This window comes from Pongo abelii, chromosome 11, assembly GCF_028885655.2.
Source record: "Pongo abelii isolate AG06213 chromosome 11, NHGRI_mPonAbe1-v2.0_pri, whole genome shotgun sequence".
In the NCBI taxonomy this organism is placed as follows: domain Eukaryota; kingdom Metazoa; phylum Chordata; class Mammalia; order Primates; family Hominidae; genus Pongo; species Pongo abelii.
The window spans coordinates 134014194-134029688 of NC_071996.2; the positions used below are offsets into that span (position 1 = coordinate 134014194).

At 39.1% G+C, this 15495-nt stretch overlaps 1 protein-coding gene across 9 annotated transcripts in view; it reads left to right on the forward strand.

The window, feature by feature from the left end:
• Positions 1 to 15495, forward strand: part of SP100 (SP100 nuclear antigen) — a 129082-nt gene that overhangs the window by 48854 nt on the left and 64733 nt on the right. For 8 of the 9 annotated variants that reach the window (XM_054548485.2, XM_054548486.2, XM_009238204.4 and 5 more), the window contains 6 exon segments: positions 1194 to 1247; positions 2014 to 2109; positions 3971 to 4024; positions 4635 to 4718; positions 7941 to 8057; positions 9009 to 9062. In XM_054548485.2, the coding sequence (XP_054404460.1) occupies positions 1194 to 1247; positions 2014 to 2109; positions 3971 to 4024; positions 4635 to 4718; positions 7941 to 8057; positions 9009 to 9062 (459 nt within the window). 9 annotated transcript variants of the gene reach the window in all.

Below are 15495 nucleotides of genomic sequence, written 5' to 3' on the forward strand. Positions count from 1 at the left end.
GAACCCGGGAGAGGGATGTTGCAGTGAGCCAAGATCATGCCGCTGCACTCCAGCCTGGGTGACAGAGCAAGACTCCATCTCAACAAAAAAAAAAAAAAAAAAAAAAAAATTAGCTAGGCATGGTAGTGTGTGTGCACCTGTGATCCAGCTACTCGGGAGGCTGAGGTGAGAGAGTCACTGGAGCCTGGGAAATTGAGGCTGCAGTGAGTTACGATTGTGCCACTGCACTCTAGCCTGGGTGACAGAGTGAGACCCTGTCTCAAAAAAAATAAGTAAAAAAGAACAAGATCATGTATTTTGAGAGAACGTAAATGGAGCTGGAGGCTATTATCCTTAGCAAACTAACGCAGGAACAGAAAACCAAATACCACATGTTCTCACTTGTAAGTGGGATCTAAATAATAAGAACTTATGAACACAAAGAAGGAAACAGCAGACGCTGGGGTCTACTTGAGGATGGAGGGTTGGAGGAGGGAGAGGAGAAGAAAAGATAACTATTGAGTACTGGGCTTAATACCTGGGTGACGAAATCATCTGTACAACAAACTCCTGTGACACACATTTACCCATGTGACAAACCTTCACATACACCGCCAAACCTAAAATAGAAGTTGAAAAAAATTAATTAAAAAGAGGCATTTCCAAATAATACACACAGAGGATTACAGGGAGAGCTGGGCAGGATCCCAACATTATGACCCTAAACCTCCAGAACTGGATTCACTAGAAGGAGAGACAGAAAAATGCTCATCAAAACTTCGTTATTGGCAGGGCACGATGGCTCATGTCTGTAATCCCAGCATTTTGGGAGGCCGAGGCGGGCGGATCACCTGAGGTCAGGAGTTCGAGACCAGTCTGACCAACACAGTGAAACCCCGTCTTTACTAAAAATACAAAAATTAGCTGGGCTTGGTGGTGCGCAACTATAATCCCAGCTACTCAGGAGGCTGAGGCAGGAGAATCACTGGAACCTGGGAGGCAGAGGCTGCAGTGTACCAAGATTGCGCCACTGCACTCCAGCCTGGGTGATAGAGCAAGACTCCATCTCAAAAACAAAACAAAACAAAACAAAATAAAAACAAAACAAAAACAAAAACTTTGGTATTAACCCAAGCCCATTTGCCATGTCAGTTGTCATAGAATTTATAAGTCTCTTGCATACAAATAACGGTTTTCTCTCTTTTACTTTACAGAGCCCATGAATTTCAGAAAATTATCTACATTCAGAGAAAGGTTTAAGAAAAGAGGTAAGAGAAAGCTTTAGGAAAAGAGGTAAGAGAAAATAACTACTCTTCATGGTTATAAATGAACAATATTTTCTACAAAAGAGTCAGTCTAATTCCTTGCTGTATCCTTCAAAGTAAAATATAAATTTGCTTTAAATTTCAATGGTTCCTATTTTAGCTTTTGTATTAGGTAGGTTGGCTAACTGCTATAACATATGAACCCAAAGAAGTCAATGACCCCAACACAACAGAAGGTTTTTTATGTTTTTAGTAGAAGTTTATATTTTTTTCAACTGAATATTTCAAGGATTTTTAGATGGGGGAAAGATTGGGCTCTGTTTCAAGCAGTTCTTCAGGGAAGCAGGCAGGTAGAAGATCTGCCTTCTCCCATCCTAGACTTTCATAGTTGCCCTGAGAGAGAAGCAAATTTACAAATAAATACAAATCCATATACAAAAACCACAACAAATCCATAAAGGGACAAGTAAAGAAAGAAAGATAATGTGGTGTAAGAAGACAGGGGGCCAAGACAAAGCAGAGATGCCCACTGGGGCTAAAATTTTCTCAGCCTCAGGCTCAGGTGACAGTGAGGGATAAAATACTAACCTTGAGCCACATGAATTTGAATGAAAAGGCAGATCATGGAGGTTTGAGAGCACGGACATTCTTGCCCTGAAGTTTCAGAGCATCACAAATTTTCCTAGTTTCCTTTTCATAGAATATTATTCTGACTTGGTTCCCTTATCATACATTGAGACCTCCAAAGGACATTTGCTCCTTTCTGCAGTAATAGGACAAGACTACGACTTTTCAGAATCCAGTGAGGAGGAGGCGCCCCCAGAAGCCTCAAGCGGGGCACTGAGAAGCAAGCATGGTGAGAAGGGTAAGAACAGCTCCCTTGACTTCAGGGCTCTGACTTCAGAGCACCTCTTCCTTGATGCACTGTGCTCTGAGCGCACACAACAGCTATCCAGGAGTCAGTTCTCTGCATCTACCTCATCTGACCATTTTGAAAAATGCAAAGATAGAAGTCACTCTAAATTCAGGCTTAACAAGATGGTTGTGGTTGAGTGGCAGTGCCCTGTTTACTACAGACTGCCTGTATTAGTCCATTTTCATGTTGCTGATAAAGACATACCTGAGACTGGGTAATTTACAAAAGAAAGAGGTTTAATGGACTTACAGTTCCACATGGCTGGGGAGGCCTCACAATCATGGCAGAAGGTGAAAGGCACGTCTCACATGGCGGCAGACAAGAGAAGAGAGCTTGTGCTGGGAAACTCCCCCTTATATAATCATTCAGAACTTGTGAGACTTATTCACTATCACAAGAACAGCACAGGAAAGATCTCTCCCCATGACTCAATTACCCGCCACCAGGTCCCTCCCACAACACATGGGAATTCAAGATGATATTTGGGTGAGGACACAACCAAACCATATCACTGCCAGACCTATTAACTCTAAAGTGTTGGATTTATGTAGTGATTTCTACTTCTGCCCGTTCCCTGTTTTGTAAAGAAAAGAAAGTACACTAGTCTGTTATTGCTTGATTTTGTCACAAACTTGTTCAAAATTCCAAAGCTTCTGGTCATACTCTCTAGTTATTGACAGAAAGAAAGCCTCCTGTTTCTAACCATCACATTCAATTCATACTTTTGACAGATGGCCCCCAACATGAAATTGGCCAAATAGTGATATTTGAAAATATATTTGTAAATAAGATCTACTTGCATCTTTACAATAACCTAAAAGGTGGGCAAGATAACTATTGTCCCCCCATTTGACAGATGGGGAAACTAAGGCACACTTAAGGATCTTTTTTCTTTGCACATCACATATGGAAAGTTATAGGAGGAGACAAGGCTAACAACCCAAACTCTTAATAAACACTCATAATCCTCTATAAAACCTTCAAAGCCAGATGTACTTCAAAGTTCAAAAAATGTTTTATTATTTTAAAAAGACAATGTGGTTTATATTCTATATAAAACAAAATACCCCAGTAGGATCCAGGGAAGAATCCCATTCTCAAATATACGAATGTTTATACAGCAAATTATATAAATATTCACACCAAATATGATAAGATTTTACATGGACTCATGGCAACTCAAGTCCGGATTCACTGCCAAATTAGTTAGCTGCAAACCTATGAAAACAATATTGATTATTAAAATATCTTTGAGATCGCTTCTCGGCCTTTTGGCTAAGATCAAGTGTAAAATATCTTTGAGGCCAGGTGTGGTGGCTCACGCCTATAATCCCAAAACTTTGGGAGGCTGAGGCAGGTGGATCTTTTGAGCCCAGGAGTTCAAGACCAGCCTAGGCAACATGACAAAACCCCATTTCTACAAAAAAATACAAAAAATTAGCTGGGCATGGTGGTGGTGCATGCCTGTAGTCCCAATGATGTGGGAGGCTGAGGTGGAAGGATCATTTGAGCCTGGAAGGTCAAGACTGCAGTGAGCCAAGATTGCATCACTGCCCTCCAGCTTGGCTGACAGAGTGAGACCCTGTCTCAAAACAAAACAAAAAAAAAGGTCATTGATTTTGCAATTAGGGCTAAAGGATTGTGGGTCTGTGCTCCATTTGATAGTAATCTCTTTCCCTTAGATAGGAAGAGACAGAAATGATCCTCATAGAATATTTATAGTCCAAATTCTGTCAACAATGTAAGCAGTCATAAGATTTATAGATCTTTTAGTTAGATATTATTGATTTGGTTTTCCTTTACTTTCTAGATCCTATGATTTCTAGAAGTACATCTACTTGGAGAATACCCAACAGGAAGAGACGTAAGAGCAATTAAAAACTCTTGATGTAACAAATGTCTTTCTTTGCTGAAAAAGCTACATTCACTTTTTATGTTATATCCTTTAAAATAAAAAATTAATTTGTTGGGATTTTAGATGATTTGCATTTTACATTTTCAATTAGATGAGTTGGGCTGGTATAAAACATAAGCCTCAAAATGTTCAAAGGCACAAGTGCAACATAAGTTTATTTTTCACTCACATAAATAGGATAAAGTAGTTCCTGAGTGGAGGGGGTGCCCACACAGTCATTCAGGGCCCAGCTGATGGAGGCTCTGACATCTTTAAGATGTTGCTTCCATGGTTCCCTTGGATAAGAAACTGAGATGGAAGCAGAAGTATGTGCAAACTGATAATGAAAGGATAAGAAGCATAAGAAACAACATCATCCCCAGCCCCAGCCTCAGAGAGGGCTCCTGGAGCAATCTTGACCAACAGGTCAGATGATCAAAGCCAAAGGATGGCCTAGTGGTGGGAATATTTCTCCCCCTCCTCCACAAGCTTCTCTTCTTCAGTTTTGCTTTTAAAGAATTCCCTGCTGGTTCCTAAGACTCAGACTAAGACTGTTAAGGAATTTTATTTTTTTCTGCAGGTTTCAGCAGTAGTGACTTTTCAGACCTGAGTAATGGAGAAGAGCTTCAGGAAACCTGCAGCTCATCCCTAAGAAGTGGGTCAGGTAAAGAAGATTAGGATGCCAAGACTTGGCCTGCAGAATGTCAGGAATGTGAATTAAAAGCTGCTGTTTCCAGACACTTTTTATTCTGAGCACCTTCACTACCTTGTATCCAGTTCATCTGGGAACTCCTTTTTGCATTTTAGAAAATGGAAAGAGGCAGGAAGTTATGATAAACTCATGTTTAACAGAAAGAGTTTCACTGACTAAATGTATGTAATTATATTTTGCTGTTGTAGAAGAAATAAATAGCAAATTTGTGGTATCCTTTTTTTGAAACCTGCTCTCATTCCTATTAACACTAAGATCTTAGATTTTTATAGTGATACATGGATTGACATCAATGTCATTTGTAATTGTAAAGCCTCAAAAGACAACTGTTCCTACTATGTAATTATAGACAGAAATAAAAACTTCAGATCAAACACTCTCAAACATTAGTATAGTTTTTGGTAGATGTCCTTCATCATGTAATTGGATTATATTGTGTTATTTCAATGTATTTTGGCAAATAAGATCTTATTTTGTCATCACAAAATTTTTAAGACATAGGCAGGCTAACTATACCCATTTTGGGGTGAGGAAATAGATGTACAGAAGTATTAGGGCCAAAAAACTAAAGAAACAATAGAAACTAGCAACCCAGGTGTCTCATGGTGGGTGACTGTTGTATGTAACAGACAGGAGTATAAGAGCTGTGTCATTTAAGTCAAAGTCCAAAGAAGATGCGCAAGGAACTCAGAATATTCACAGGAGACTGTACCAGTGCCTGATGCAAGAAAGCTTATTTAACAACCACTGTGTGCGTGTGTGTGTGTGTGTGTGTACACATGCATATATTTGTTACATATAACATGTATACATACATAAACACACACATATGTGTGTGTGTATATATATATATTGGTTAATACATATAATCTTTATGGGGTGGGAAAAATAAAAATCGCAAAGAGACAGAGATAATAGGAATGGAACCAGCTATATAATATACAAAATACCTGGAAAGATAGAAGCAAAATGGATAAACATAGAAATAAAGGAGAACAGAACATCATTGATGGAAACAGAAAAAGCAACACAGGAGACAAGAAAAATCAAAGGGAGATGAGCTCACCAAATCAAAGAGACAGAGACAAAAATGTATAGCAGCAGGGCAATGGGCAGAAAAATGAGAAGTGAGGAGGAGAACGAGGTGTGGCCAGATAGAGTAGGGCTATGAGGTGTACTCATTGATGTAGGTGTATTTTTTTGTCAGTCTGTTTAAGCTCTGAAAATAGTTCAGCATGACCACATTGAGACAGGTTCGCTGGTTTCCTGGTCACTGTCTATAGTCTATTATTTCCTTGTTTGTCTTCATTGTCCTGTGAATTTAAAGCTCCTCCAATAAATACACAAAGAGAGTCAGAAGAGATGCAGCCCATTAGCTGTGATGCAGAAGCCAATTATGGTGTTCATTATTAATTATCTTTGTTTTCCTACTTGCATGGAGGAAAAGCTCTTTTTTCTTTTCCTTACCTCTCCCCCAAAACATATGCACACACACATACACACCACACACACAAAGACTTGTGCACAGACTCGGGCTGCTTTCAACAGGTTTGAGGGAGCGAAAAAAAAAAGAAGAGCTGGGCTCCTGAATGGAGGGAGGAGACACTGAGCGGATAAAGTAAGGAGGAAGAATGGAGAAAGGTAGGCTAGAGTCACCAAATGAAAAGATATAAGAGTCAGCTTCAAGTTTTTCTAAGTGGACAAGGAATTCAAATATTCCAGGTAGGGGAATTTTGTGGGGGAGGGGGGGATAATTTTCGAGATACTTCTCAGAAATTGTACCAGAAATGTGAAAATAAAGTTGCTGATTGATTAACAGCCTGCAAGGTAGAAAGCTCATAAGGAACAGACAAAGGTAATAGAGATGGCTATGTGGTCAGTGTCCAAACAGCAGGCATTTGGTGATGAAAGTAATAACCTGCGAGATAAAGATGAATATAGATGAAGAAAATGTGGATAAAGACAAAGATTGAAATTGCAAAAAGAGTCAAGATCAAGAAAAGGGCCAGGCGCGGTGGCTCACGCCTGTAATCCCAGCACCTTGGGAGGTCGGGTGGGTGGATCACGAGGTCAGGAGATCAAGACCACCCTGGCTAAAATGGTGAAACCCCATCTCTACTAAAAACAAAAAAAATTAGCCAGGCATGGTGGCGGGCAGTGTAGCACCAGCTACTCGGGAGGCTGAGGCGGGAGAATGGCATGAACCTTGGAGGCAGGTCTTGCAGTGAACCAAGATCGTGCCACTGCACTCCAGCCTGGGCGATCGAGCAAGACTCCGTCTCAAAAAAAAAAAAAAAAAAAAAGTCAAGATAAGATTCAGAGAAACAAGCTAGAAGAGAGAACAGAAGGAGGAAGTGATAGTAGAAAGAAGTTCACCTCAATAATAAAACTAGATCTAAAGATATAAACAGGAAAACAGGTGGAATGAGATACATTCAAAGGGTGATGAGTGGTGTAAAAAAATAGGTACAACAAGAAGTATGTAGAGAAAGAATTAAAAGATGAGAGAAAAATAGAGGCAAGAAGGGGGAAGTGTAAAAGGGTGAGAAGAGAATGATGGAGAAATTGTAGGATCTGAAATGACCAGGAGATAAAAGCAACTTTAGCACAAGGCATGATTCATAATAGCAGTAAGTTTTCAGAATAAGGTGTCCCCTGGCCCCTCTGACTCACCCAGATTACAAAAGGCCTCACCTAGGCATTTCATCCACTCCTGTGATTTCAGTCACCACCCACAACCTCATGATTCCTACATATGTATCTCCAGCCAGCCCTGTCTTCTAAACTCATTCATCCAAGTGTCAGAAGGCTCCTGTTGGAGGTCCTGAAGGCCTTAGACTTCACCACTTGGATGTTACTCAAGACCTTCAAACTTAACACCTCCAAAACTGAGTGTGTCATCTTTTTCCCTACAACCAGCCTTTGCTCCTCCAGTGTTCTTCATCACTGAAACAAACTATTAATTGACCCTTTATTTCAAGATGAAATTCTCAGGGTTATTTATGAACAGAAGGGACAAATACAGTGAGGAACCACAAAAGAAAAAGAGATTTCAGATGTAGAGCCCATCCCTTAATTTAGCTGTGGGGAGTGGGTAGTCACTAATGTTGGGGGAAAGGAGAATCTTTGGAGGGGAGTGGGCACAAATAAAAATGTTTACAAATCACAATTTAGGATCACAGCCACAAGAACCTGAAAATGAGAAGTGCTCCTGTGTCATGTGTTTTCCAAAAGCTGTGCCAAGAAGCCAAGAAGCAAGGACTGAAAGTAGTCAAGCATCTGACATGATGGGTAAGGCTACCCTAGGGTCTTGGGATGGAAGTGGCTCAGTGGATATCACAGACACTGGGTAGGGATGTGGGAAGTGATCAGAGTTGAAGCAAAGCATCAAACAGCCTCTGGATCACCAACAGGAAGTGGGCCCACAGGCCCCAGGCTTCAGAATTTCAAAAGTCTGAAATCATAGTCCCGGTTTCCTGCTGCACTTGACTGTGAGCAGACTGTGACAAAGAACAGGTTTGGTGCTGCCAGAATCCTGTTCTCTACATTTGCTTAACCTGACCCTTTTGGGAACTGCAGGGAAGCAAGAGATCATTATAAAGTCATATTTAACAGAATGGGCTCTCTTGGTTAGGTGGTAAAAAAAAATACACTGGTAAACATAGTAGTATCTCGCTATATTAGCATATCAATAGTAAAGTGTTGAATTTATAAAGCGAGTTCCATCCTTGTTCTTGAAAAAAAAAAAAAAAATGTTCTTCCACTCACAGGTAATACTGTCATTTTGTCACAACTTTGGAAAGGCCTAAAAAGACAAATAGTCCTGCTACCTGTCAGGAAAAAAAAAATCAGATACCTACTCTTAAGCTAAAAATACATAGTTTTGAAAGATATCCTCTGGACTGTTATTGATATATATAGTGATTTCCTATTAACTCTTGCAAGTAAGATATTTAATATTCATAAAAATTTTAAAGCTGAACGGGATAACTGTTGCTGTCCCTGTTTCATAAATGAGGAAATTGGTGCATAAAAGTAATGAAGAGCTGTTTCAAAGTCTCAGAGAACTAGAGGAAGACCTTAGACATCAACTCAGTGTCTGTTTCCTTTGGAAGGAAGACACATAAATTATACTCAGAATATTGTTATAAACGCAGCCTTCCACGCAGTGTGAATTATCATAAGATTTATAAATTTTACTTATAAATTACACTTCTCTGACCACTACCTGTCACTTTCTAGATACCATGGATGTTGAAAACAATTCTACTTTGGAAAAACACAGTGGGAAAAGAAGTAAGAATAAATAAGAATTTACTTAATTTTTATGTTACAAATGAACTATTTTTTAATGCTAAGGTTTACTATCATTATTTTCTTTTTTCAACTTTTATTATAGATTAAAGGGTGCATGTGCAGGTTTGTTACATGGGTAAATTGTGTGATGCTGAGGCTTGGTGTCCCAAAAATCCCGTCACCCAGGCAGTAAGCATAGTACCCAACAGATGGTTCTTCAGCCCATGCCACCCTCTCCCCCTGCCCCATCTAGTGATCCCCCGTGTCTCTTGTTCTCATCTTCACATTTATGTGTATTCAATGTTTAGCTTCCACTTGTAAGTAAGAACATGCAGTATTTGGTTTTCTGTTCTTGCATTAAGTTGCTTAGGATAATGGCCTCTAGCTCCATCCATGTTGCTGTGAAGGGCGTGATTTCATTCTTTTTATGGCTGCATAGTATTTCATGGTATATATGTGTGCCACATTTTCTTTATCCAATTCACTGTTGATGGGCAACTAGATTGGTTCCATGTCTTTGCTTTTGTTAATAGCACTATAAGGAACACATGAGTGCATGTATCTTTTTGATAGAACAAATTATTTTCCTTTGGGTATATACCTAAATGTAGTGGGATTGCTGGGTAGAATGGCATTTCTGTTTTTAAGTCTTTGAGGTATTGCCACACTGTCTTCCACAATGGTTGAACTAATTTTACACTCCCTCCAACAGTGTATAAGCATTCCTTTTCCTCCACAACCTCACCAGCATCTGTTATTTTCTTGACTTTTTAATAATAGCCACTCTGAGTAGTGTGATATGGTATCTCACTGTGGTTTTGATTTGCATTTATCTGATGATTAGTAATGTTGGGCTTTTTTTTCATGTTTGTTGACCACTTGTATGTCTTCTTTTGAGAAGTGTCTGTTCATGTCCTTTGCCCATTTTTTAATTGGATTTTTTTTGTTTTTTGCTTGTTGATTTGTGTAAGTTCCTTGTAGATTCTGGATATCAGACCTTCATTATATGCACAGTTTGCAAAAATTTTCTCCCTTTCTGAAGGCTGTCTGTTTACACTTTTGGTAATTTCTTTTGTTGTGCAGAAGCTATTTAGTTTAATTGGGTCCCACTTGTCAATTTTTGTTTTAGTTGCAATTGCTTTTGGAGACTTAGCCATAAATTCTTTGCCAAAGCCTATGTCAGGAAGGGTATTTCCTAGGTTTATTCTAGGATTTTTATAGTTTTAGGTCTTACATTTAAATCTTTAATCCATCTTGAGTTAATTTTTGTATAGGATGAGAAGTATGGATCCAGTTTCATTTTTCTTCGTATGTCTAGCCAGTTATTCCAGCATCATTTATTGAATAGACAGTCCATTTCCCATTGCTTATTTTTGTTGATTTTGTTGAAGATCAGATGGTTGTAGGTGAGCAGGTTTGTTTCTGAGTTCTCTGTTCTGTTCCACTGGTCTATGTGTCTGTTTTTGTACCAGTACCATGCCATTTTGATTACTGTAGCCTTGTAGTATAGTTAGAAGTCAGGCAATGTGATGTCTCTAGCTTTGTTCTTTTTGCTTATAATTGCTTTGGCTATTCAGGCTCTTTTATGGTTCCAACTGAGTTTTAGAATAGATTTTTCTAATTCCGTGAAAAATGACACTTTTATTCTGATAAGGATGGTGTTGAATCTATAAATTGATTTAAACAGTATAGTCATTCAAACTGTATTGATTCCTCCAATCCATGCTATCTTTGATTTCTTTCAGCAGTGTTTTGTAGTTCTTCTTGTAGACATCTTTCACCTCCTTGGCTGGATGAATTCCTAGGGATCTCATTTTCTTTGTGGCTATTGTAAATGGGACTGTGTTCTTCATTTGATTCTCAGCTAGAACGTTTTTAGTGTATAAAGATGCTACTGATTTTTATGCATCGATTTTGTATTCTGAAACTTTACTAAATTTGTTTGTCAGTTCCAGGAGCATTTTTTTCTACACCTTTCATAAGATAAAACCTGAATGCCTTTTAAAGTAGCCATTTACTTTTTTCAAAATGCTCATGTTGCTTTATTCTGTCTTCATCTTGCTTTTTATTCTGATTTGAAAATAGCTGTTCTTGTGAACATTGGTGTCTATCTTTCCAGAATTTTACTATGCATGTATTAACACGTTTTGGAATATAGTTTTATTTATTTAAATGAGTAATTCTGTACACACTTGTCCTATCTTGCTTTTTAAACTAATATACCTGGACAATAAAAACATTTTAAATTGAAATATAAAAAGTCTTATTTCAGGGCTGCTTTAATGTGCATTGTTTTCATTTTTAGTGTCGTCAGGAATTTTTCATTTATTATCGGTCATTTCTTTTTCTTCTTCATAGAACTCTTTGTCAGAGAATGCTCTCAGTGTTTTTTTGCTTTGTTTTGTTTTGTTTTTGTTTATTTTTGATGGAGTCTTGCACTGTTGCTCAGGCTGGAGTGCAGTGGTGTGATCTCGGCTTACTGCAAGCTCCACCTCCCAGGTTCACGACATTCTCCTGCCTCAGCCTTCCGAGTAGCTGGGACTACAGGTACTTGCCACCACACCCGGCTAATTTTTTGTACTTTTAGTAGAGTCGGGGTTTCACCATGTTAGCCAGGGTGGTCTCGATCTCCTGACCTCGTGATCTGCCCGCCTTGGCCTCCCAAAGTGCTGGGATTACAGGCGTGAGCTACCACGCCCGGCCCTCTCAGTGTTTTAAGTCATGGTGTTTTTCTTATTATTCTGAATGAATATAGAACTCTTAAATATTGTATATATTAAATCTTGGTCATATGCATTGCTAATATTTTGTCCATTTGTTGTTTTTTTTTTAGATTTGTTAAGGGAATCTTTTGTCCTAGAGAAGTTTTAAATTTTTATGTAGTCAAATTTGTCAGCCTTTTTCTGACTGGCTCTTGGGTTCCATATCATATTTACAATAGCTATTTCTTCCTCAATATTTTAAAAATATTGTTCTGTATTTGATTCTGGAAGTTTGATATAACTGATCATTTTTAATGTTTACATATGTAATCTGCATGGGGTTTGCCTTTCTGTGTAAGTGAGGTGGGAATATTAAAAATATTCTCCACACTATGGCATGGTGATTTGAATCACCACTTTGATTACACAGTGCCTTTACCTGTCTATATTCTATGTTCTTCTTTTGTAATTGAAGGGACTACAGAAAAGAAAGAAGAGCTCAGAGGTAGAACCATCCTGATGCCTCAGTGGGGTGAATTTTAGAATGAGCTCAAGAAGATCTCTCCCAATTCCTTCCCAAGTCCATTGAAAGCTCTGATTAGAAATACATTGAACTGGCTAGGCATCGTGGCTTACACCTATAATCCCAGTTTCTCAGGAGGCTGAGGCAGGAGTATCGCTTGAACCCGGGAGGCAGAGGTTGCAGTGAGCTGAGACTGCGCCACTGCACCCCAGCCTGGGTGACAGAACAAGACCCTGTCTCAAAAAAAAAAAAAAAAAAAAAAGCATTGAATTTGAAGGTTAATTTGGGAAGAACAGAGACTTTTTTATTCATGTCTTATGTAATGTTCTTCCACTAAAAAATTTTTTTGTACAATTCTGGCATTTTTAAAAAGTTTTATATGTTGTATAAATTTATGTGTTGCTATGAATATCTTTTTTTCTATTACATAATAACTGGAGTGAATTTAAATGAGACAAGACTCTCAAAAATCTTTATTTAAAAGGAAATCTGTAGTCAACTTATTACCTACTTGCATATGAGAGAATCAGAATGCCACTGAGTTAATATAAAATTTTACAAGCATTTATAAGTTTAGGGATCCAGATATCACTTAAAATATTATGGCCAGGCCCAAAAATTATCAAATAAAACAATCGATCAGAATTACAGGTTTCTTTGGAAATTGGTTTCATGAGAAGTGGCAATAATTTTCTATTTTGTGGGATTATTACAAGACCTCTTCAAATAGCTCTCCTAAGGACAAGTTTATGTTAACATAGAACAGAACAAATCAGTAACGGTTATGAAAAGACACACTTCCATATTTTGCAAGAGAGTAAGACTGATCTTCTTTTGAAATTTCTCAATTTAACACTTTGTCAAATCAGATTGTTTATGTTAGTATTGTGGTGCAGAATGTTCTCTCTCCTTCCACAACTATGGGTCAAGGGGCCTTTCCTTTCATCTCCTTCAGTAATTTCTTTTGTTAGTTATGAAGACTTACATTTTTAAAATCTGGTCTGTGGAATTCATTAGTTAGCCTTACAAGAAATGTAAGCCCATGGAGCTCAATGTTACTGGGAAAAATAGAGGTGCCTGAAATGAATTTCACCTAAAAACAGTGAAATAGGATGCATATAGATTTTTTTTTCTTTTGGAATGGAGTCCAGCTCTGTCACCCAGGCCAGAGTGCAGTGGTGCGATTTCGGCTCACTGCAACTTGTGCCTCCCGGGTTCAAGCAATTCTCCTGTCTCAGCCTCCTGAGTAGCTAGGACTACATGTGCCCACCACCATGCCTGGCTAATTTTTGTATTTTTAGTAGAGAAGAGGTTTCACCATATTGGTTAGGCTGGTTTTGAACTCCTGACCTCAGGTGATCCACCCACCTTGGCTTCCCAAAGTGCTGGAATTACAGGCGTGAGCCACCGTGCCCGGCCTAGGATGCATATAGATTTTTCAACTACAGCTCTCCCATTCTCCATTCTGAATGAGCTCCAGATCCCATATCGCTTTATTTTCAGATTTCCCTTCTGTCTTGTCTTCACCTAAATACATAACGTGAAGTTAGTTCAGTATTTAGGTGAAGATGCTGATGGTGTCTTTCTTTTAACACTACATCTTGTATAATATTTTATAGGCATTGCTACTGTTTATAGGCTATTATTCCCAGCATCATTAAAATACTTTCTGCATTTTATTTTCTTTTATCTCAAAATACTGATGGCCTTTTTTTATACCACTTCCATTTGCCAGACCTCATCCTATGGACCTCATCCTATGGACCTCATCACGCTTCCCTTTTTATTGTTCTACTTATCTATTTCACACTCCCAACCCTCCCACAACTTTTCTTTCCTTGTAAATTAGACCACAGCTGTACTAAAGACTCAGTCTTCCTTCAGGGTACCTGTTTTGGGTTAGGACGTACAAACGGGCTTCAAAACTGTCCATCACTATTGGAGTAAAATAGGAAATCCAGTGAAATGGAAGAAACGGCCAGATTTAAAGGGATCCCCCAACCAATAGTGTGGAAGGCTTCAGCACAGACGCCAAGATTTTGAGAGATTTTGGCCAAGCCCATGCTCACAGTGAAGATGGTGGAATGTTTTTGGTTGGAGATGAAGTCACCATAGCTCAGTCTATAGGACATGGCAAGACAATTCACAGTGACCCCCAGTTCCACAGGATAAGGCAGTGTGCTCAGAGCCTGCAACAGTCTTTCTAGAGCATGATTTGGGCATCTTGACCAATGAAGGACAGGATTCATGGCTTACTCTCTGACTTTTTGTCAGGCCTCTCCTCAAATGCTGACTTATGAGAAGTTCTTCCTGGCTCTTCTACATAAAATAACATATCTTCCTCCCACACACACTTCTAGCCCCATTCACCACTCCCTGAAGTCCTTATTCTGGTTTACTTTTCCACAAAACACTCTGCCATCTTCTGTGTTTATTTCTTCATTGCTGTCTCCCCACTAGACCGTAAGCTCTACGCCAGCAAGGACTTTGTTTTATTCACAACTGTATCCTCAGCATCTAGGATAGTGGGTTGATTCACAGTAAGTGCCTGATTAATAGTTATTGGATGAGTAATTTGCATGAATAAATTAATTCTACCAGCTTGTGAAAATTTAATCCAAATATATGATTGTACAAAATATGTACTTAAAGCCAGCAAAGAAAAAAACATTAAAAATAAAAGGATGGGTAAAGAAACGTCGAGAAACTATAAATTAGAAGATCAGGGATTTTTCATTGCTTGCTCTTTGTCATAAGTAAGCACATGGTAATCAATATTGTCAGCTAATTCAGGTTCTCTGTGGATCTCATTTATGGGGGCCAGTCTGCTTCTAGACTACATGTTCTCAGTAGGCAGCCGGGCTTCTCCCTAGGAGGACTGTACAGATTGGCCAAGGGTGGATGTCCTGCTGGCTTCACAGATGAGGCAGGGGGTAGATAGCAGGTGTGTAGAGCAATGGTGGAAGGGGAGGCAAATCTCCTGCCAGGAGCCTGAGGTCTGAGGCCTGAAAAGATGTTTCCAAAAAGCTGGCTCCTCCAGTCAAAGAGATCGAGCTGGTGTGGCTTGTCTGAGAATGGCCTTCAGTGATCACCTGCTCATGGCCTTTCTGACTGGAAGTTATTGGCTGCCCTTTGCCTCTTAACACCTGGCAAGTATTGGCATGACCATGATCAGGTGAGTCTCCAAAGGCAGAAGGTGGTCTCCTTT